Genomic DNA, 25,238 nt, shown 5'->3' on the forward strand with positions numbered 1-25,238 from the left:
TAGACATTGTTAAAGTTTATAAAGTAAATTATTTATAAAAAAAAAACCATGGCACTTGACCAGGCAGCGTGACAGGCCTTGAAATCTTCGCATAAGTAACCCCTTTACAATCAGATGCGAAGATACAAACACCAGACAAGAGGTGAAGGCGAAGGGTCAGACTTGTGGCACGCCCTCGACCCCGACGACTTGACCTTCCTCCCACCTGCGATGCCACACGCCCAAGTTCAGTGTTGTGTCTAAACCTAACCACCGGATACTCGACAAGTTTGCAAGGAACACGCGGCACAGTTTGTCGGAAGCTTACCCAGTGTGTCTAAAGCAACAGTGCCTTATATACCTCTCTCCCCTCCTCTGCATATTGATCCTGTCGCATTATTCCTCAGTTTCCCGTGAAGGTTATTTGTTCATTCCAAAGACAGCTGCGAGTGCGGAACAGTGTGATGCTCCAGAAGAAGGGAAAGGCTGTTCACTATTCATAAGTACCGAGAAACCGTCTCAGTAAGACAGGTAGGCGTACCCCCACCCTTTCTCTCTCTCTCTCTCTCTCTCTCTCTCTCTCTCTCTCTCTCTCTCTCTCTCTCTCTCTCTCTCTCTCTCTCTCTCTCTCTCTCTCTCGAACACACACACACACACACACACACACACACACACACACACACACACACACACACACACACACACACACTCACACAAATCTACGAAATTATTATGATAGACAACAGCAAGGAGAGAGAGAGAGACGCACTGAAAGCAGAGCCGTCCTCCACAGTAGCCTCTGCGATGGGTGTGTCTTGGCATAAATTACACTGACCACCTGAGTTCCTTGTCACATATTGTACTGGCCCTCAAGAGAAGGTTTACACAGACCATATGGTAGAGAGAGAGAGTTGGCATAAGTGTGTGTGTGTGTGTGTGTGTGTGTGTGTGTGTGTGTGTGTGACCTTGGTTTTACTTTCACTCGCACGTGGGCTTCACAACGGGAGTCTCTTTTACGGAAGGAAACTAATACACAGGAACGGACTGGAGCAAGGTCCTGGTGACAGTGTTGTCGGTGTCATCACCCAGGTGTGCAGGAAGTCAGGAAGGGAAGGGAAGGGACGGTTCGTTCAACATAAGACGCATCTTGAATCAAACGCAACACACTTCCTCGGAACTTTCACCTTCAAAGGAATCTCTTTCCTCCAGTAAACAAAGTAAGAGAACAACCGAAAGGCAGAAAATAGGATCATGCACGTATTGATTTGTTTTGTTCACTTTTTCATTGATTTTTTTTTTTTTTTTTACAGACTCTAAAAGAAATATAAAACTGAGTTAAGGTTAAATGTTTACAATTTCTTGGTGATGCGATGATCAAATCAGTGTTATTTGACATCTCATCAACAAAGACACAGCCTTTTTTTTTCTTTTCGTAGAGAGAAATTGTTAATATTTACTGATTCCTACAAGAACCTTGAAAAAAAAAAATTGTAGTTCTACAGGAATTTATTATCAAAATGCAGTCACGATTTCAGCCTCACAAAAATTCAGAAGTAAAACCAAACGATTGTTAAGAGTTTCAACCTGAATAAGTCTTCACTATCCTGTGCTATCTGTATTTAATAGTAGAAGTAGTAGTAGTAGTAGCAGTAGTAGTAATAGTAGTAGTAGTAGTAGCAGTAGTAGTAGTAGTAGTAGTAGTATTTTATTATTATTATTATCATTATTATTTATTTATTATTATTATTGTTATTATTATTATTATTATTATTATTATTATTATTGTTGTTGTTGTTGTTGCTGTTGTCACCGTCCTCGTCGTTGTTGTTGTCGTTGTTGTAGGAGTAGTAGTGGTAGCAGAAGGATAAGATGCAGAAGATGTGCGCCATTAACAATTTTATGAACTACTATCAGAGATCCTCCTCCCCGAGGGTGATGAAGACTCACCTCCAAGTGTGGAAAGTAAAAAAAAAATTACCTTTGAGAACAAAATTGATGAGATTTAAATTAGATCCTGATTCTCAGACTTGTGCACAATACTCAAAGAAGGTAAAGAAAAAGATAATTAAAACTTTAGGGCAACAGTCCCTGGAACAGATTTTTTCCAGTTCACAAAATGTTGTTGCTTTTCGAAACTGAAAACTTAGATATCTTAAAAAAATAATCTTAGAAACAAGAGTAACATGAAGCTTGATAAAAAAAAAATATAAAAAAAATCGCCTTACATGATCAGGCACAGTACATAACAGGAATGGATAATTCACTTGTATATGATATGATACATAATACGGGGAATGCCACGTGTAGGCCTGGTGGCTTCTTGCAGCTTCCCTTATTCTATTATGTTCTTATACGATGATGGAAGTCTAGTTGTGATATTGCCCTTTAAATGCTTTATAACCTTTGCGAGTTCTAACGTTTAACGTCACTTACTTGGTTGACTGAAAGCAGTTAGTTGCAGAAGAAAGTTGATGGCTTAAAGACTTGCATTGTGTGTTGGCAGATACAGATCTGAAACGAAACGTTACGCTGTCTAGAATAAATAAATAATAAGTAAATAAATGGAGAAGTGCATGAATAAATAATAAGCCCGATGAACAGAGAAAGAGAGAGAGAGAGAGAGAGAGAGAGAGAGAGAGAGAGAGAGAGAGAGTGTGTGTGTGTGTGTGTGTGTGTGTGTGTGTGTGTGTGTGTGTGTGTTACATAGATGCATAAGCCTCAACAGACCTTGTGGTTCTCACAAGGTAATCTAACCTAGGACTACTAAGAAGGTGACAGTAAAAGAGAAGGACAGCAAAACAACAAAGCAGGAGGTCGCTCCACTCCCTCCGGCATCAGTTGTACAGGAAACAGGTCGGAAAAACCTTAGAGAGTTGGAGAAGTAAAAAACCCGAAGGAGAGAGAGAGAGAGAGAGAGAGAGAGAGAGAGAGAGAGAGAGAGAGAGAGAGAGAGAGAGAGAGAGAGAGACCAACCTTAGCTTATCAAGACCCAACATCAGTCTTATTCATATATTCGCATTTTACTAGCCTTTTTAATAAGTTTTCATATTTCATTTCGTCACGTCTCCCATTTTTCCATTGCTGTGACTAGCTCGCCGGCCTCTTCCTGCTGACGCTTCCTGCTCGTTTGCTTGGTGTTGAAAACAGGTGGTGTTGCCAAATGTTTCCTCTTCCCGTGTGTTGCTACTGTCACGGCATTCACAGCGGGGTTGGTGAAGAAATAGTAGTAGTAATAGTAGCAATAATAGTAGCAGTAGTAATGTTTGTAGTTGTAGTAATATTTGTAGTAGTGTAGAGTGGAAAACAATACGTTAAGAAGAGATTAGAACACCGTTTTACATTTTTTCTTTATTTTTCTTTTAATGAAAGGACGCTCTCTCTCTCTCTCTCTCTCTCTCTCTCTCTCTCCTCTCTCTCTCTCTCTCTCTCTCTCTCTCTCTCTCTCTCTCCTCTCTCTCTCTCTCTCTCTCTCTCTCTCTCTCTCTCTCTCTCTCTCTCTTTCCTTCACACACACACACACACACACACACACACACACACGTGACTGTGTGTGTGTGTGTGTGTGTGTGTGTGTGTGTGTGTGTGTGTGTGTGTGTGTGTGTGTACCCGCACGCTCACACACATACATTGCAGCATCTTTTCCTGCCAGCACTGACGTCCTTCCGGTTTCTCTAGAAGTGAGGTGAATGGAATAAGAGAGACTACCTAGTTCCCACTGGTCGCATCCTGTGTGTGTGTGTGTATGTGTGTGTGTGTGTGTGTGTGTGAGAGAGAGAGAGAGAGAGAGAGAGAGAGAGAGAGACGATGAGGAGGGGGAATATTACATGGTTTCACTCGATATCAAACTTCAAATCAATTTTAATAACTATTGAAGTGTTTTAACCCTCTTACAACTAAATACCATAAATTATGAGAGTTATTACTTCATTTGAGTTTTGCTATACAATTTTTACTGAGCAAATGTAAGACTAAAGTCACTAAGATGTCTTTATTCGATCACTCCTCTTGCTGTCCTTCGTATCTTCCGAATTTTCATTCATAACTTAACACCATACCATCTTATCGGGCAGAAGAAGAAGAAGACAGCGTGTTAGCTATTCATGATTGCACTCCATATCTGGTGTTCTCATTTTGTCTCACGTTCGCCGTTTAAAGATCTTCGTAAAACATTGATACGCTTATAATTTTCATGTTTTTATAGCATAGAACTGAATTATAATAGAGTAATAGAGTATATGTCCCATCAAATATCAGTTGGGCTATATTTATTCCCTGGAATTTGAAGCATTCGACAGATTTCTCAAGAACTTACTGTTTGATGAAATTATTTTTCCCTAAATTACTTTCTTTCCCGTTCTCGTAATAATTATTTTGTAAGTGGTGTTAAATAATAAGAACTTTTAATGAAGAAACTACTGGTCCGCTTTACAAGACCTGTACCTAAGCTTTTTCTTCTTCTTTTACATACATAGAAGACTGGTTTGAGCAGGTGTTCTTCTTGTCAGTACACTCACCTGTTTCTTGAGATCTGATGAAAGGTCAGGTATTGGTCGAATGATATAATGTGTCCGCGTTTTTCATTATCGTTGGCAGACATTACGATAGTCCTGTTAATTTAGTTAGGCCTCTGATTAAAATCGCTTCACTATACATTCAGGTTAGTAGATATTCACGTTGATAAATAAGTAGGTAAATATTCAGAATTTAGACACGCACACACACACACACACACACACACACACACACACACACACACACACACACACACACACACACACACACACACACAGGGAAGTGAATAGTGTGTTCGAAGCTGGCTGGCAAAATAAATGATGGCCCAATCCGCTCAAAAGAAACAAACTTTTAGGTATTCATTAAGCTGCAGTTTATGTAAACGACAAAGATCACATTAAATGCTATAATCTTCACGGCATAATATTTATTCATCTTGCTCAGTGTTAAACGCCAACGCTGGACCCACCGCCTCCACCAAGCAGCGCCAAATATGTTGTGTTCTGTTATTGTTATTATTGTTGTGAAAAGAACATGACAGCTGGAAATAATTATCATTTTTCATCAAGATTCAACAAAGCATTATAGTTCAGTACGGCAGTCTCTCAAAATATGCAGTATCGAACAAAGATTCTTGTACATCCTTGTCATTTACTTAATACTTGTCTATAGATTCCTTACCTCTTAATTTATTCATACTTTCAGGAATGCATTTAATATTTATCTTTTATTTATTTATGCATGTAGGCATTTATTTTATTTTATACCATTTTACTTTATTTTATTTATTCATTTATGTAACTTATTTGTTTATCATATTGTTCATTTATTACTTTTTTTATTAATTTACTTATATTTACTTAATCTATTTATTTGTGCAGGGGAGGGCACAGCAGGGGAGGGCACAGTGTTAATGGATATTCATTGTATTGTTCTATGAATGTAATAAGTACCAGTTCTGTAGATTTTTCTGAGATGAATAAAGTCTCTTTTTTGTCACATGTAAAAATCTAAAACCATTCTTTTATCAGACCCGCTTTGGTTCATTTGATTATTTATTTATTCATTCTTACTGTAAAGTCAGTTTTATCGCTGTTTTCTGGAAGTACACTCTTTCCTGCATTTTGTGTTGCGTAATAAGGACAATTTATTTATTCTGAGGATAAACTGTCACAACTTTATTGTTGGGAGAAGGTGACTGCCAGAGTCAGTGGCTTAGTAGCTAGGCGGAACACACACACACACACACACACACACACACACACACACACACACACACACACACACACACACACACACACACACATGTGGTATTTGATTATAATGATAAATACTTCTCGTGCTCCAACAGGTGTTTCCAAATCCTCAGCTGTGCGGCATCTCCATTCCCGCTCAGGTTAGTCTGGTCTACTGTGATATGTTAACAGAAATATCAACAGAAACAAATGCCTGGTATACTCGTTGACGTAATGAAGAAGCTTGTTTTTCACCTCATTACACATGGAAACTATTTGGCGAGTTCCTTTTCCCCCATAAAGTGCCTGATTACTTAGCACAGGAAAGAAGTTTTGGCTATAAATCCCAACAATCATGACCCGTGTGTGTGTGTGTGTGTGTGTGTGTGTGTGTGTGTGTGTGTGTGTGTGTGTGTGTGTGTGTGTGTATTTAACGCAACTATTAACAAACTGCCATCCAAATAAATTTCTGTGCCAACAGTTCATCAGTTTATAAATAAGGATCCCACTGGTGAATGGTATCAGTGCAGCTCACCTCATGGGCTGCCCTGCACATCCTTACCTTTACTATAAGTTTGCTCAGGCAGGGTTTGATATTATTAGGCATTTTATTTACTTGCTTATTTGTTTTGTTTGTGTATTTTCATTTATTTTTATTTGTTTGTTTTTTTATGATTATTGTTTTTTACATTCGACAAGAGGCGATGAAAGTAAATATGAGCACGTTAGGAGCTAAACACGCAGCATTCCCCTGAAGCCTCATTAATCATTAGGTGGCACCAGGTGTGTGAGTGAAGGATTTCCACGTTGACACCTGAATCTCAAGGACTCGCGATGCTTCCTGTCTCTCTCTCTGATCCTGTCCTGTCCTGCTGCGGCGCCTTAATTTAATGAATCACTCAGTCTCTGATCCTTTAGGTCTTTTGTTTTACCTGCAGAGTTAATGTGAACTTCCTATCTGCCCATGATACAAACTAATATTAAAACTTGTCAGACTAGAAATAAGTTATGAAATTCCACTCTTTTGAAAATATACTGAAATAATTATGTAAGAATCCTATTGTTAAGAAAACACCCTTCATCATCCCGCACATGTTGAAGGTGACTTTATTTTTATGATTATGAATTCATACATAATGAGGAAAGTCCTTATATCAACCCCAAACTGGACCTGGCGATGGTAGATGTGTGGGTAACATGGAACAATGAATAAATAGTAATAAATAGAAGGAGGAGTCAGTAAACACCCGCCAGATAGGTCTCACAAGCACTGGACCAGGGGATGTTGTGACCTCCCTGAACTCTGTAAGCTTTGACCTCCCATTGTGTCTCACAACACAAGGGGAGTCAACACAAAGGGAGTCAGAGACTGCCCTCTAAAAGACAACTCGTTTCCTTCACATAACACTGCATGCATCTACGCACACGTACACCTTTCACCCAAATTCATAATTAATAAAAATGGCGACTCCAACACCACCTTCAGAGTCACCGTCTGGGGAAGGGACAACAAGTGTCGCCAGGTCGGACTGCTCTTCTGTTATCGACCCTAAGTGTCTTGACGCCGCCCCCTTAACCTTTTTATTATTATTATTATTATTATTATTATTATTATTATTATTATTATTATTATTATTATTAACTTCCACAGCAGTCGCTGTCTTAGATATAATTTTCAATTTGTGGAACATTCCCTCTCTTTTGCTAAACCTCATCTTTTTTTCTCATTGAAATACAGATGTCTGAGGTAACTGACAGTTTCCTGTTCCTTTCTACGTCCTCAATCGTTATTTTCAATCTAAAGCTGAATGTTGCGTCTATGTGCGCAGCAACTCAACTTGATCTCGTGTCCTTGCTCTTGAGTTCCGCTCTCACTTCTTCCTTAAACAGGATTTAATCAAAAGCATTTCGCCTTTTCAACTTCTCTCCCCTAACTGACTGCCTTCAGCCTCTTCCTCTCTCTTTACACCGCATTGCTGCACGTCTTGCTATCTTTACCGATATTTTCACGCTAACTGCTCTTCTGACATTTGCGAATTGCATGCCTCCTCTCCTATCGCGGTCTTGTTGCACAAGACTCTACTTTCTCTCATCTCTATTCTGTCCACGTCCTTAATGCAAGTGTTAACCAGTATCCACGGTCTTTCATCTCTATCACTCTAGAACTTAATGATTGCTTCTGTATTCCCGACTTCCTGTGACTTGAGCTCTTTCTAGACGCAGGTGTGAAGACATTTCTCGAATTCTGGTTAATCATTTTGACCCTTCTGTGGGAAATGGCACCCTAGTGGGCCTTTTTTTTTTTTTTTATATATATGCATAAATTTTAGTGCCTTTGGCCAGTACCCGTCTTACATAAAAGAAAACTAATAGATACTGTAAGAAAACTATTGTAATTGTTAAATATATAAACTGGTGAATTAGTAGAAATAGACGGCTGAGTAGAACTAACATAAGCACAAGTAATGAACGAATTTGTATTCTAAGCCAAGTTTTTATTTTCATGTATTCATTCATTTATTTCCATTACATTACCGTCTTAATCATTTGCTTAAATCCATACCATAGTTTTGTATTTAAGGAGTCATCTGATTAATTTAACGGACAGAAATAAAGATAAAAAAAAAAAACATGGAAACGACGAAGGGTTTCCTAGCCGTGAGAGGCACTGAGGCAACTAATCCTTCGCTCGCAAACCTGTTAACAAGTATCATGTGTCCTTAAGATACCGTGCTGTTGATGGCTCATGTGTCCTAGTGTTTATCACCGCTTAACATTTGATATAAAAGACTAACACAAGTTTTTGTTATCATGGAAATTATTGTACAGGAACGATAGCCGTATAATACCCAAGTACGAGCCGCGTCTGTATAAATTCCACAGAAGCAAGTTCACCTAGGTAGATTCTTTCATTAAGATTTCATCTCGCTGTCCCATATGAAGATATGATCTGATCCAGTCTAATCTAGCCTAATTCATTACGTGAGGTATTATTTTGGGGAAATTCTGTGGGTGGAATGCTCTTGGAGGAAATCGATCCGGAGAGAAGTTAACGGTGTATGGCAAGGCAAGACGAGTTGCGGTGAGCCTAACTGTTTACACACGGAATTATTGATTTACATGTATACTCTCTCTCTCTCTCTCTCTCTCTCTCTCTCTCTCTCTCTCTCTCTCTCTCTCTCTCTCTCTCTCTCTCTCCCTACTAACTTTGCCCAATCCTTTTCACTCTGGCAGTAAAACACTTTCATCAGTAGTGAGAAGAAAATTCAGTTCCATCATATATCATCTACGCGTGTCTTTTCTTCAGCATTATCAACGCCCACTTTTATTTTTATCTATTTATTTATTTATTTATTTATATATTTTTTTTCCCAACTACTCGATTTACAAACAGAAAGAACAACTAAGGTGACGGTATACGTCCTAGCGTCACTACATCCACTGTTCACATGTTTTCACCCGCTTCTCCCTTCACCTCAACCCACAGTAGCTGACATGATGGCATTATGTTTTCATGTAAGGCTTCGTTACTGTGGGCTAATATACCTGCGCAGGCACGCGGACACAACTGTTAATAATTTATGTCTACTGTATGGATTCACATTCGTTATTCTATCTGACTTGCAGTAAATATTTGTGGACTATTTACTCTGTCCTGAAGAAAATCTTTACAGACGTCTTGCTGTCAAGTCACAACTTTCTCTTGACGCTTTTTGGGCGTATCTTTTTATGATCCCGTGCGTGAGTATCATCGACCTCCAGTTTCCGCCATCTTTCCCACCCGCTAGCTGTACTGTTAGCTCTTTGTGTCGTTGGAAGACTCACAAGAACGCCTCATGTATCTGTGGGTAAGATGATCGTGACAGTCAGTAATATCCATTACTTACTTCCGCTCGTAATGGGATTAAGATTGTTTTATATTGTTTTTTTTTTTTTCAGCATCTTTTAGCCACTGTTCAGAAAAAAAAAAATAGATGAACAATAGAGAAATCAAATTCTCCGCTCTGGAATACGACACCATTTTTGGAAAGCTGGTCAAAATGTGCTTTCACTCTTACTAAAAACAGTGCGTAGACGGCGTGCAGGTGAAAGTTAGCTATGGGACTAGGATGCCACATGTTCTTTTTTTATTTTTCTTCCTTTCTTTTTCTTTTTTCTTTCTTTGCATAACGAAAATTAGGCACCCCCACCCTGTCAACTTTCTTTTTCGTGGTAATGGTGAAAAGAATAGATCCCCGAATGCGAGTTTTAATCCAGTGAAGCCAAGCAGTCGCCAACAAAATCTGCAACCTTCTTCTTCTTTTTCTTTTTTCTTCTTCTGTTTCTTCTTCGTTATATCCACAAAAGAAACTCGATTGTAGATGTACTCAGTGTTCTGGAAACAATATAATCTCTCTCTCTCTCTCTCTCTCTCTCTCTCTCTCTCTCTCTCTCTCTCTCTCTCTCTCTCTCTCTCTCTCTCTCTCTCCTTGTAGCTTCATCCACTAGCTGAGTATACCAGTATTTCTTGGAAAATCTTATTATTTCTTTTATTCTGACTTTTATCATTAGTTATCATTTTAAATTATATTCTCATTCCATTTTTTTTTCCTTCTGAGTCACTCCTATGTTCTTTGTGTGTGTGTGTGTGTGTGTGTGTGTGTGTGTGTGTTAAACTTTCCACAAGTAGTTCATGAATATAAGTAGGGTGTAACTCACTTCCAGATTCTTTAAGCCTAAGAAGATAATAAAACTTGCATAATCTTACGTTATCATTTGTATTCTTACATTCAGCTCATAATTTCCATAAGTTTATAATACCTAGTTAATAGTTACAGAATGGTTCCATGTACTCTCTCTCTCTCTCTCTCTCTCTCTCTCTCTCTCTCTCTCTCTCTCTCTCTCTCTCTCTCTCTCTCTCTCTCTCTCTTCAGTCCTCATAAATCGTAATCAAGGAGATAGCGTCAAAAGATGAATAACCAAAAATTACGTGTGGTATCTGTTGAAGTAGGTCAGCTTAATATACACGTGTGTGGCACAATGTATGTTTGTGCCTATTAAGGATGTATTTTCGCTTAATCTTTTGTTGATTTCTTTACCCCACAACGAAACGAAAAAGGAAAGTAAATGTGTTCATCATATAGGTTACACATAACATTGTAACACAGTAAAGAGAGGAGACGGAGAGAGGGTGGCGAAACTCCCTCGTTTGCTGGGGACACCCTAAAGAAGCACATTAATAAGACATGCCAGTGAGATTGCTCCAGATATAAACGCAATTTTACATAATTTTCTGTCGCTGTTTTGTTCTGTTACCATTTCCGTTAGATGCGTATTCAGTGTTTCCTCCTGTCGAGTGCGTGTCCCGCGAGGGACTAAAATGTGATAGCCAGCGACACCCGGCAGCCCCGCCCCACTGCCTGTGCTGGCGTCCTCAGTGTCAGCTGTTCCCTCCAGGCTGTGCCAAAACATTACAAATTACAGGGTCCAGCCGTGTTTACTGTAAGTAGTACATGCATTAAATGCGTATTGCACGTCTTACAGCTTAGTTAGTATTCTAATATGTGACGAAATTGTGTCAGTATTGATATCTTAGGAGCGGTAGATATTTCAGTGGGCTTAATTTTATGTTTTTATGAGGTATGGACTGATTTGCATGTTTTTAGCGGATAATTCACATCTACAAGGTCAATAATTGAGTATGTAGTATGAAATACACCAATTTTCAGGAGAAACCATATGACTAAGGTTGAGGGTTTCCAGTATCTGTCAGTGCATGAAAGGGGAAATAATCCAGTAGACATTTGCCCACTAGAAAGGAACTATAAAGTGGACACACCACTTCATTTACAATCTATATGCAATGGCCACCAAGTGAATTGATTAATGTATTATGTATTCCTCCTTATTTGGCAATGATAAAAACATGCAGATTTCTCAAGTAAGGTATAAATCAACAAAATTGTTTCTAAAAGCATACACATCAAAAATACATACTTCCTCTGCTTGGGTGAGCTCCAGTAAGTTCCTGAGATGTGTGCCAACTCCTTCAAGCTTGCTGCTTTTAACACTCGCCGACCGCAGTAGGTTTCCCGAGAGTGAACAGAGAGGAAGGGTCAGAAAAGTGGTCACAATGAAGCAAGTGAGGATTTGTGAACAGTGTTGGTGTGTGGCTGTAGACCGTCAGGATGGTGTGTGTTGTGACCCAGCAGTGTCAGTGTGTGCCCAGTGGTGTGAAAAGTGAATGAATGAACAATTTTCATCATGATTTATCCAAGCATATTTCCATAAGTTTTGAGCCTCCTACAAAAATACAGAAATATGTACGGATGCACACATATCAAAGATCTCTCATTACCTTAAAGAAATAGAAACAATGCCGTATTATCATTATATGACCGTCAGTGGATATCACTAATTTGTGTCTTTAGCTAGATTCTGAAAGATGTAAAAGTTTCACTCTTTTTATCTAGTTGTTAAATAGCAAAGAAAGGTTGGTCAATTTTGAATTTCACCCAACCACACAATTTCTGATGTGCCGTATGTTCATCAAGTGATATTTACATAGACTTTATTTATCTTGCACCGCTTGTTCATTGCAAATGTATAGTTTTCAAGTGATGTACCTATGTCATGTTAGTTGTGTTTATTACTCTCCTCTCCAACATTACTGAGGAGCCTGGGGGGAATCAGGATTTTTGGCTGGGGGAAACATTGAATCAAGAGACAATGTGCATTTCGGATCAGGTTGAAATCAACTAGATCACATCAGAAAATCACTTACAAGACATACTGTATAATAGGAGCAGCAGTGGCTGTGGCAGCAGTGGCATTTGACAGCACCACAGCCATGGGAAGTTAGCAGTGTTGCCACCAATTTTCACTGTGGAGTTAATGGTTGGAGTATACATTCATTCTAGTAGTAAGATAATACATGCATTAATGCCTCTTTCATTATTAAAATTTCAGTTTGATACTCCCCATCCAAAAACCATAATTTCCCACAGATCTCCAGATGTTGTTGCAGAGGTATAATTCAGTCAACTTGACATATATAGATACCACTAAATAAGCAGAAAAAGTTTGTTGGTTGGATGAAATTCAGAATTTATCAAAAGGGTATGTAAGTGATGTGATTGTCCCATATGGCCTGGGACTTAAACAAATATAGGGTTAAATGAAGTAGCTTGCATTGTTGGTGGTGGGGCATATAGTGGACCATGCTTTAATGTACTATAAAATTGTTGTGAATTGATTATAAGTTGACCCACGCCTTTCAAGTGTCTGAATCCCTACCATCTTACATAAAGATACAAAAGTCCGATATCTATTTACCAAAATAATAAGGCTCCCAATTTTGATTTGGAGTTTCGTATAATTTTTGGTAAGTGTTGTTTTGTGATACTTGTTTTAATGTCTACATTTACATAGGAACTCAAATTAACTTTCAGAGCCAAGAAACTCAACATTTTTAGTATTAATATCATTGAAGGTTTTAGAGAAACTGTAGTGGCAAGAGAGTCAAAGTCAAGGTTGACTAAACACTTATTTGGTACCTTCAGCCACTTGAGGAGTTTTGTGGTCAGAAGTACTCTTTTTCCCAGGCATTTTTATGTGTTAAGAATGATGGTCAGTTTGAAAATAATTGAAAAGATCCTTGGACCTCTGCCAGGAGTCTGTCTGTCTTCATGAAATTATTCAAACTTTTCCACATTCATCAGCAAAATAAAGAAGCTGATGAACTTTAGTCTGTGCCACGTAGAGTTTGAGGGAAGCAAATGTGTCTCAGCTGTTCTCATCATTGTTTCTCTCCCTGGGAAAAAAGTAATGGCTTTGTTGTACGTGGGAGGCATAGCTCGAGCAGTTCAAATGGCAATGACATTTTAACATTTGCACAACTTCAAGTGATGGCTGCAGTTTTTTTGTTTTTTTCTCAAGAAAAACATGATGATTTGACATTTTGACATTGTTGAGGCTCATTATTGTCATGATATTTAGTTGAACTCCATTACTATCCATAACAGTGAATAATTTTCAGACCTGTTGGGAGATACACTGGAATCAGTGCAGAACCTTTAATAAATACAACCACTGGAAAAAGCTCTGATATTCCTTCCAAGCCTTCTCTCCTTGCCATTTTTTCACTGCTGATGACATGGCAACACTGGCTGTGGTTGGACAATGTGGGGATCTTCCAGTTGAAAGTGGCTTTGAAAAAATAAATAACTTCATATTAATTAGATTATTGTTTGATATTTGACTACATCATTCATTATATTTTGTTGTGTTTATGTAATAGGCAGATCAGTGTGTGCATAGATGGTTTGGGTATGTGAAGAGAATGGAAGACAGTAAAATATTAAAGAGAATAATGCAGTCATATGTGTGTGGTGGAAGGTTAAGAGGAAGGCCCATGCCTGAAGTGGATGAACTGTGTGAAGAGAGCACTGAATGAGAGAGGAATGACTGTGCAGCAAACAAGAGAGACTTGCATGATAGGGATGAATGTATAGAAATAGTGGTGGATGCATGAAAAATGACACGGTGTCGTCAGATCATGGGAGTGGGTATGGGCACACTTGGCAGAGTTCATTGGCGTATGAACCCAGTTAGGTTTTGTGGCACTCTGTAGGAAGTACTTTGCATGTAGGAAGTACTTTGCATTTGCTGTGGTCTCAGGATTGGAGTAGATGCAGGGTAGAGAATAGTCTTATGAAGAAGTAAGAATAAACCAGTGTATGTTGTTGAGCCTTGCTGTGGATGTGTGTGCCCTGCTATGCTGTGTCTGGGATCCCGAGGTGTAGTTTGGGGAGTCATGAGACTGTCCTCTTTCACCAGGGGCCAGTGGTGCTAAGAGTGAATGTGTGATGGTTTATCTGAGCTACCTGTTGTGGGGTTACCAGCTTGGTATATAGATAGGAAGATACATATGTGACATAATCAATCCTGAATGACAGTATTTAACGATACGATATTCATATCCTGCTAATTTTATTCAATCATTTGTAAATAACTCGCACATTACCTACAGCTCTGAATAACCTTCAAGGTTTTGAACAAGTGCTTGTGAACTGATAAGATGGTACATGATTAGATATACCCATCAGAAAAAGAGCTGCTGGTTCCAGTATCCTTCCCTTTTCACTTTTGTCTGCACTGCTCTGTGATTACACTCTTACAACATGGCTGAATATGCTTTTTGCCCTAAAGCTGTACAGTTCAGAAGGCATTTGTGTTGTGTTTTAACAGTTACAACAGTTTCTCTTGCAGTGCATTCTGTAAGGGAGCATCTCTCTCTCTCTCTCTCTCTCTCTCTCTCTCTCTCTCTCTCTCTCTCTCTCTCTCTCTCTCTCTCCTCTCTCTCTCTCTCTCTCTCTCTCTCTCTCCTCTCTCTCTCTCTCTCTCTCTCTCTCTCTCTCTCTCTCTCTCCTCTCTCTCTCTCTCTCTCTCTCTCTCTCTCTCTCTCTCTCTCTCTCTCTCTCTCTCTCTCTCTCTCTCTCTCCACAAAGGCATCTTGGTTTTGGACACCACTTCCTAAATGTCCACAGACTCAAGCAAAGTTTAGAAGCATTATCAAATGAAGTTAGTATCATAGCTTTATGCAAAAGGTGACCATTTAATTTTTACATAGTGCAGATAATCTCTAATTTTCATCAAGGTTTTGCTATATTAGTGAAAAATTAAATTTTACATGTGACAGTTTTATTTGATATTGTCTTCCTCAATGGAAAAATATATTTCACAATTTGCAAACGCAATATGTTTACCTTTGTTTATATAATTTACTAATTAATGGTCTCTTGATGCATCAGGATTTATGAAATACTTCACTTTGCATGGATGCCCATAGAAAACTATTATATAGTGTCCAACTTATTAGCCTCTTTTATGAAGACAAAAGCACCTATGCATAGATACTTTTGAAATGAGATAATTTTTGTTATTGCAACATTGGAGTGGTGACAATGATAGTGGGTGTATGGGGATGTTTGGGGAGGTGTCTAGTAACCTCACCTCCCTGCCTCAGTAATTGTATCAACAACACTTGTCTCTTGTTTCATCTGCATTCCTCACTACTGCAGTGACTCACTGGATAGTGTTATATTTTACCCATATTTAACCTTCAGCGACAGCAGCAACACTGATTTCATTACAGGGTCAAGGCCTCTCCAAATGTGTTTAGGTTTTATAGCATGCCATGGTTGCTAGGGCATGTTGGCAGAGTTGCCTGGTAGCAGGGTTACAACTTGTCATCTTATTTCCTTAGGTGTCAGTAAGTGAACACAGACAGGAAAGAAAACAAACTTAGATAATTACCTTCATCCAGTTGTGAATTCAAACCCAGGAGCTCTCAATTTTAAGTTGAATGTGCTAACATCTAGGGCCACGGATCAAACGAGAATGGTGGTATAACTTATTTTTGGCAGGTCAGGCCCAGCACAGGTGTTAGATAAGTTATAAGTGACAAGTAAAATGTCCTCCATGTCTGTGGAGAATAAACAGCTATCCAGTTAGTTTTTAAAAAATGTAAAAAATCTGTCAGGAAAGAAAGAAAAAGTTACAAAATGCAATTTTCCAAATACTTACCAAAAGATAACTTTGGTACCAGTAGAAATGTTCTATGTGGCTTCAGCTGTCAGCAGTTTATAATTTCACTTTTTATTCTATCTCATTTATCTATTTGTTTTATTTAATATACGTATATATTTTTCATTTATATATTTGTTTATTTATTTATTCATTTATTTATTGATTTATCAATCATTTTATTTTATTTTACCTTACGTACAAGACTCAAGAATTGTGAAATTTAAATTAATCCCTGTAACGACAACAACATAATAAAAAAAAGTACCATACTGTCATCTGTAGCCAATGTCCAGTTATAATGTGAATGGGAGGAAAAGTGGCTTCATCAAAATTTTGTATGGATTGCTGCTTATGCTGATTGAAATATAGTGTTACAGAAAATTGTTGACATGTACCTGTAGTAAAACCAGAGTAATTTGGGAGTCAGGGTGGGGTCAGACTGTGGTGCAGCGCTGCCTCTTTTTTCCAAAACAAAGCCATGTGGGTCACCTCCCAGGGGACATGTAGAGAGTAATTCCTGTCAAGGTGAGGTCACCTGTGCCTTGCCATTCACTATGGAATATACATCGTTTTGGTTTCTTTGTCATTTATTTTTCATCAAGTAAATATTTCCTTATATTCCTTCAAATCACCATATAAATATTATTAAACATAAGATACATGCAAATCTTAAACCTGGTGTGAAGTAACAAAAGTAGCATGTCAGATGAGGTCACCACCTCACCAAGGCCTGGGTCAGTCTGGGAAGGTGAGTGTTGCCCTTCATGATGAGTTTAACATATTTTTTTCATTAAGGAAATAGCATACTTCCCACTTGTATTCCTTTAGATTACATTCTAAATATATTTAAACATAACATAATTACCGACCATAGCACTGCTATAAAAGTTAAAGAGAATAACATTTTCTTAGCCACACCACAATATTTCCACCACATTTCTTTATTGATGTATAGATGTACATGTACATGTATATATTAAAATATCCCACATAATTACTTTATGTGGGATATTTTAATATATACATGAAAATTATATCTATTATTTTTCAGTCTTATTTCAAGCATCTTTTAGATGTATCACAGAAGTTACTTGATGTAGTTAGTGGAAAAGTGGCAGTGCTGTACCCACACCCTGACCTCACCCAAACCACCAAATTAGTCTGGTTTTTACTATAGCATCTAGTGTTTGTATCTCAGGGAAAACTCTGTAAATTATCTGAAGGAAAATTATCTGAAGGTGTACCCCTGCACAGTTCCTCCATGCAAATCTTAATATTTAGAAATACATTTCAAATAAAATAATAAATCAGTATGGGTCACAAAGCAGCAGATGGTATTACTCTTATTCCAAAACATTAATTATACAAGATTTTTAGAATTCCCTTTCTCTTCCATAAATGTGTAGCAAAAGATCAGCATCTACTCTTCACTTCAAGCCTCATATACTTTCAGGAATGAGACAGATATTTGAATGGTCTGGGCTTCCTTCATGTTCTTTATTCCATTGGTCTCATCATTCATCAAGTGACTGAAGTATTTGTTGGAAAGTGCTGTTGTTGTTTAACATATCTTTATTGATTCTCTGGATTATGACACTTACAGCAACTTATATCATAAATGCATTTACCATAAAGTTGTCATGTGTTATGTTGGATGAGATGAAAAGCTTGGCAAATGTTGTGCATTGATCATGTGCTATAGAATAGTTCATTATATAATTCATTAATGAATGCATTACTTAAATACCAGTTTTGTATGAAGACAGACTGTGTATTAGTGAAATTTGGGTTTTTAGGATGATGATGTATAGAAACGGGTGTGTACCAAAAATAGCTTCGGTAATGTGAGTATGCACTGCTTTTGGAAGAGATACTTCTCCAACAAATGAAGAGTTCAGTTGCAGACTTAAGATAGAGTGCATGAGTGAAGTAATGATAATGGGCAGATTGTATTGGCTTAACCATGTGGAGGCATGTGGAATGGGTAGACTAAAGAACAAAATAAGATGAAATTCCAAGGAAGGACTTGAAAGCAAAGAATTAATAGTGAAGATGTACACAACCATAACTTGGTGAGGTAATATTTGTCTTTCAGATTTTGTAGAAACCACTGTAAGTTAATTGCTAAAATTTTATTGAAGAAACCATTATTCAGTATACTGATGTAAAGTTAGGATAGTTATGAACTGGATGAGTAAAATCTGTGAAGCAAGTAAAAGAACAAGGTTAATTGATTGTTTTGTTGTTCCCTGACAACAGGGTCATATAGCACTGAAGAATGATAGAACTGAAAATCATTACAGTTTTATACTTAGAAAGGTATCAGTTTTATACTTAGAAAGGAATATCAGAGTTTTTATCATCTATATTCTTGTAATATCTTATGACACCAGAGGAGTGTTTCTCAAACTGGGTGCTGCAGCACTGCAAGTTACCACAGACAGTACCCAGGGGTGCTGCAAGATTATCATGAATTTTGTCTTGGCTAGATCATCTCAGTATTATTCATTTGTAAAATACCATTTGCAGAAATCTGCCTACAATATATATTTGGGCATGTACTGTATGTTGATTTTGACCAAAGTATGGATAATGATTTTAATTCTTCAATTAAAGTAATTCAAACATGTACAGTTGTATGTAAAAATTAAATTGATGTAAGATTGGAGGTGATAGTGAAAAGGAGATGCCACAGAAAGGGTTACATAAGTTCAGTGTGCCATCACTTAAAAATGTTTGAGAACCACTGCACCTGAGTATTAGATTATATTTCATGGGAAAGAATAGAATGTCATTCAGGGGTGCAAATAACTTGGCCCTGTTCAGGTAATATGGTCACAAAATCTGAACTGTGCAGCCTGTTGAACAACTGTTATTTTTTTTTTTTTTTTTTTTTTCCAGAAACATTCCACAATGGTGGATTACTACAAGATCCTGGAGGTCAACAGAAGTGCATCTGTGGCTGAGATTAAAAAAGCCTACAGACGCTTGGCTCTGAAGTGGCATCCAGACAAGAATCCAGATAACCAAGATGAAGCTACTAAGAAATTTAAGGAAATCTCAGAAGCTTATGAAGTGTTAAGTGATGAGAAAAAGAGAAAGGTAAGAACGAACATTTGCACCTTTCTGTTACTGTGTGTGTGGGTGTGCTTGTAATGTAATCCTTTATTCAAAGTTACATTGGTTCCCTTCCTATCATTTTTTTTTTCTTTGAATCAAGAAGAAAAGGAAGAAAAAATAAACTGACCCTATTTATGTGTATAGAAGGAATACCAGAAAGATGGTAAATATACACAGTCATGTGGGAAATTTTGTAAAGAGTTCCAGTTAATATCACACTTGAACATGTTACTTAGGCCCTCATATAGAGAGAGAGAGAGAGAGAGAGAGAGAGAGAGAGAGAGAGAGAGAGAGATGTAACCTTTTAAAGATAAGGAACTTAAATGAGGTGTGGGGGTGGGGGTGGGTGGGGTGTGTGTGTGTGTGTTTTAATTATGTTTGTAATTATGTATTATTTAAAGATACAAATGTTTCTACAAAGGAATATAATGAGACATTTGAAAAAAAAAGTACATTTCTAATATTTTCTCATGATTCACACAATAAAATTGACCTTCAGTGACATTGTGGTTATGAATATTTCAGTTCATTCCACAGCAAGTGAAAAATTGTATTCTAATGAAAGCAAACAAGAAGAATGGAGGTGCACTTGAAACCAACAAAAATTTTGCTTATGAAAATAAATACATGGAAAGTCAGCAATAGTATGTGACAGATATTGATTTTATTTATAATCATTTATAGTTCATTTATAATTTTGTGTATTATTTTGTATTCATAAGTACTATCCACTTCAATGCACTTTCTTTGGAAAAATAAAGAGTGGCAATATATTTCAAGAACATAGAAAAGTTATAAAAGGTTCAAATACAAGAAAATCCTAAGAATACTGGTGTAAGACCACAGGTTTAATGAAAGACATTGGAAATAATCAGATTAAAATATTTTGTTACTTTTGTGCTGTGGATGTCAAGAATTAACATATCATAGCTTGATATTTTGTCTTGTTTTTTTGTTTATTTGTAATGTTTATTCATAGCATTCTCTCTCTCTCTCTCTCTCTCTCTCTCTCTCTCTCTCTCTCTCTCTCTCTCTCTCTCTCTCTCTCTCTCTCTCTCTCTCTCTCTCTCTCTCTCTCTCTCTCTCTCTCTCTCTCTCTCTCTCTCTCTCCTCATGAAAATGCAGTTATATAAAAATAGAGAATCTCTTCCCTGCTTGGATATTTAGTACATATCTGTTGATTCATTTAACAACTTAATATAATTCTGCTGTTGAAGTTCTCTAATAGCTCAAGCTCATATAACAATGATGAGATAAAAATAAAAGTCGGAAGTATTAGGTACAGTAAAAAAAAAAAAATATATATATATATATATATATATATATATATATATATATATATATATATATATATATATATATATATATATATATATATATATATATATATATATATATATATATATATATACATAGAAGTTTTATGTTCTTTGTTTTTGTTTTCTTATTTATTTATTTATTTATTTATTTATTTATTTGCTTGTTTGTTTTACCTATTTATTTACTTATTTATCTATTCATTGAATTGGTAATTTATCAACCACTTTTCATACGGTTTGTTATCAGTAATGAAATAAATATACCAGTGCTACCAAAAAAATATAAATAAATAAATAAGTAAACCTGTTTGTATTTTATATATGATTAGATTAAGAGAGTGACATCAGTTCTTGTAGCAATCATCTGACAGCTGACCGAATGATGGTTTAGGAGATGGTCGTTAATCACAAAATAAAACTAGAAAATTTTGACGTGTAACGCTGCTCTTGTTGGACACTTCATAATAGTAATGATCTGCTTGGACTTGGTGAACTAGTTATGAATTAAAAGAAATAAGACAACATATTTTTAATTAATTGGTTGAAATTTTAAGAGTCATTTGCTTCATTATAGAAACATGCATTTTAATCTGTAAAATTTTATCATTCTAGATTTATGACCAGTTTGGAAAGGAGGGCCTGCAGAGTGGTGGTGGCCCTGGACCCACTCGACCCCGCACGTCTCGCACCACAAGGCATCACTACAGGTTCGATGATGACTTTGACTACACCTTCCCGACATTCACCTTTAGAGACCCAGAGGAAGTATTCCGAGAATTTTTTGGTGGAGATCCTTTCGCTGAGCTTTTCAATTTCGATCCATTTGAATCTATGGGCCATAGTAGCAACAGGCGGCGACGGCAAGGTCGGCGAGTTCCTGGCCAGCAGGGACCACCAGAGCAAAACCACCACCATAACTCCATCTCCAGCGGCTTTTTGTCACCTTTCTCCACACTGTTTGGCTCCCCTATGTTCTCTCCATTTGGAGGACTTGGACTTGAGGGTATTGAGGGTGGAGGTGGATTTACCTCATTTTCATCACACTCATTTTCCAACCTGGGAGGTCCTGGTGTGAAGCGATCCTCAACATCCACCAAATTTGTCAATGGAAAGAAAATTACTACCAAGAAGGTGTGTGAGGGTGGCCAAGAAACTGTGATGACCTTTGAAAATGATGTTTTGAAGTCTAAAACAGTCAATGGTGTTCCACAAGCCTTACAGTATTAGGATGAAAAACTTCAAGGACAAAACTTGTTTTGAAAGTTTTGCCAGATTACTTGAAAATATTTTGAAAATGTGAGCCAAATTCATGCTCATGTTTATGTAACATAGATAACTGTATACTTGTGGAAGCTGGACAGTGATTGAACATAAGTTATCCTTCAGTGCTTTTAAGTTATTTCTTTGTAAGTGCATATATTAGTTTCTAGAATTTGTATGGTTGTTATCCAGTCACATGTACTTACCATAGTTTTTTTTTCTTTTTTTTTTTTTTTTTTTTTTTCTCTCCAGCTTAGATTTTTATAGAAACTATGCCATGTAGATTACTATTTTCTTGTTTATTTGAATATATACATGTATGTATAAGTTATTATTTTAAAGAATGGCACATTCACATATTTACTTAATAATCGCAAGAGGAGTGTCTCCCTGTATGGTGAAATTCTTATTAACTATATGTATTAATTTCACAATCTTCTGTTATGTTGAATGCTTTTGATAACTCATCAGAATCATGTTAAATATATAGTTTTCATTTAGTTCAAAACTCTGTTTTTGGGAAATAACACCAATAGTTTAGAGAAATTATGCATCATTCAGGAAATTTGGAAGTTGGAACAGCACTCAAAGTGGTGCATTTTTTTGTATGTGATAATAATGACTACTCAGAAAAAAATTAGTCATATCAGTAGCATCCATTGTATCTGTATGTATTTGAATGTTCATAGTAGATTATATCACTGCTTGTAAAATATTTGCATGACCACAGACGATGAGGAAAGTTACCATATGAGTTACTCTCCTCCGATGATTGAATCACTATTTCAGATATGATGATGCATCCAGAAAAAAGAAATATTCTGATTTCATTGTGGAAAGGAAAGCAAGATATTACAAACTGTAGAATATTGCAGCTTCACTTAGTATACCCAACTACAAACATGGTGCCTGTCACTGTACCTTTTGCTGTTATCAGTGAACGTACAGTTGGATCAGTTCAGAATTAAGAAGGGTTCCGTATGTCTTATGTTTCCTGATGGATTATATCCACCCTAGCTTAATGCTGAAGCACTAGTTATAGTTGATAATGCACAACAGGATGTATAGTATTGGCTCCACAGAGTTGTGGACTAGTTTCCACAGAGTTGTGGACTAGTTTTTGTTTTTTCATGTAGTTTCAAATGAAGTTAGAAGTAATTACTTTCATGTAAGTAACTTTCACTTTAATAAGGTGAAAAATCCAGTATCTAAGTTTGGCACTACATTGAATTTCTTCAAGATTAGGCTGTGGTTTCAGAGAGTAAGTTTATAACTTTCCCTTTATTTACTGTGCTAAAAGATCAAAGCATTTTATTTTTTGTGGTTCCTATGTGTATGCAAAGTTATGATCCTTGTTCAGGGGATTGCAGCCTTAACTTCATGCCTTCAAAAATACTGGGAGTTTTCATATTTCATCAGCCAGATGTATATTTGTTCTCATGATTCTTACTTGAAGTTAAACATTTCTCTCAAACTAAAAACACTGACATTTCTACCAAACTTTTGCAAAAATGACTGAATATATGTGTGTTTCAGTCTGTCACTTTGTCTGTCTGTCTGTCTGTCTGAGTGAATGTGTGTGTGCATAAGTACATCTTATGTGAGTTTGTATCCATGCAGGTGTACATGCACATACATGTCTAGCTACATTTTGCTTGGACATCAATTTGGGACATCTTGTTATACGTTTAATTCTGTTTCTGTTCCTAATATTAAAACCCTCTTAGTCCCAGGACATATTGTGAAGAAGGGAAAGGCTGATATTTATCTTGTGATGAACACTTATTTATTGTTTTGTCAGACCATAAAATTATATTCTTTATCTTTCTTTTCTGAATACTTTAAGGAACATTTTGCTTTAAGGTATATGCTGACTGAGTGTCAGATGTTAGGGAGTAGTTTTTGTTGAAGTGGTTGTATTTTCCAAAACTGTATGATATTTTTTCCAACGTGCAACTGCTGCCTACCCATATTAGTATTTATAAGAGCATTTTACTTGCCAAAGATAGATTTGTGCTGACTTGCAAATATTTGCATAATTCCAGCATATTCATGGTCTTATAGAGTTTGATGCAAGTATTTTATCATGCAAATTGCTTCTTTCTTAGGTGTCACCTCATATTTATAGGAAAAGGCAAAATTATTACCCCCCCCAAAAAAAAAAAATAATAATAATTAATATATGCTAATGTATGTACAATAATTTGGCAACAGTAAAGAGAAGAAATAGGACTTTCCACATAGGTTAAATAAAGGCCATATAGCCTTACTAGGGCTGCAGAAGAGTATTGGTGTTCTCATCTGTGGCACCTGGTTAAGGCTTGAGTTCCTGACCATAATGTACCAGTCACAGTCTACTATGTACAGTGCTACTCGGCCCCTCTGTGACAGTAAATGATTAATGTATGACCTGACTGTATAATGTTCATTACTTACAAACCCCTCAGCAGTGAACAACTAACTCAGGCTGATTTTCCTTTCTCCCAGCCATATGCTCCATTCATGCAGCATAGAAATTCATAAAGGGATATATATATATATATTCCTGTCAATTACTCAATTTTTTTTTTTTCTCCAGAAGTATCCTAAGTGGACCCAATTTCTAACATAAGGTTATTATAATGATCTGTTAAATTACTGGTCTTGATTATTATCTCTGTTTTATTGGGGTCAGCAGAATGACATAGACATACCAATCTTGAAACTACTTGCTACCAAACTAATGATGCGTTCTGCCATCCCCTGCGTTTTGATGAAACTATGTTATTCTTGTCATTTACCTTTCATATTGTCATGACAGTACAGTTTCATAATGCATCACTTGCCATCTGTTTGCTGGTAAGTCCATGGTTGTGTGATGTCTATGTTAACCTGTTGTATGAGAGAGCTTAACTGTTGAAGCTCCTCACAAGCTTCCACTTGTTTATAAAAGTCTGTTATAATTTTGTGTGGAGTTGTGGGTAGGATGAGGTACAGATGTTTGTATTGCACTTGCAAGGTACCCAAAGATATCTAGAGTAATGCTTAAACATGCTTTAATTGTACATGTAATATTTATGTACACTGAGTAATAAAGTGTTTATTATCTTTACCTACAGATGAATGTATGCTTTCAAAGTAATTTATAAGAATTTTCAGGAGTAGGTTACCATCAAAACTATTTGGGATAGCAGTTATTTTATATGCATACATTAAAGTGATATGAAAATTGTATTAATACAATGATTTTATCGTAGGTAATCGT

The 25,238-nt window shown here is 36.8% G+C and overlaps 1 protein-coding gene across 4 annotated transcripts; it reads left to right on the plus strand.

Annotated features, from left to right (window-relative positions):
* Window positions 1-310: 310 nt before the first annotated feature.
* Window positions 311-25,091, plus strand: LOC135100041 (dnaJ homolog subfamily B member 6-like). Of its 4 annotated transcripts, XM_064002899.1 has the most exons (4): window positions 311-510; window positions 5,843-5,887; window positions 19,197-19,397; window positions 21,347-25,091. In XM_064002899.1, exons 3-4 carry the CDS (start codon window positions 19,209-19,211, stop codon window positions 21,959-21,961), a joined length of 804 nt encoding a protein of 267 aa, XP_063858969.1. In that variant the 5' UTR covers window positions 311-510; window positions 5,843-5,887; window positions 19,197-19,208; the 3' UTR covers window positions 21,962-25,091. The 4 variants fall into 4 exon arrangements, with proteins under 4 accessions (XP_063858969.1, XP_063858970.1, XP_063858968.1 ...); XM_064002900.1 differs by lacking the exon at window positions 5,843-5,887; XM_064002898.1 differs by lacking the exons at window positions 311-510; window positions 5,843-5,887 and adding an exon at window positions 11,049-11,207.
* Window positions 25,092-25,238: the final 147 nt, after the last annotated feature.

The sequence above is a fragment of the Scylla paramamosain genome, chromosome 4 (genome assembly GCF_035594125.1).
Source record: "Scylla paramamosain isolate STU-SP2022 chromosome 4, ASM3559412v1, whole genome shotgun sequence".
In the NCBI taxonomy this organism is placed as follows: Eukaryota; Metazoa; Arthropoda; class Malacostraca; order Decapoda; family Portunidae; genus Scylla; species Scylla paramamosain.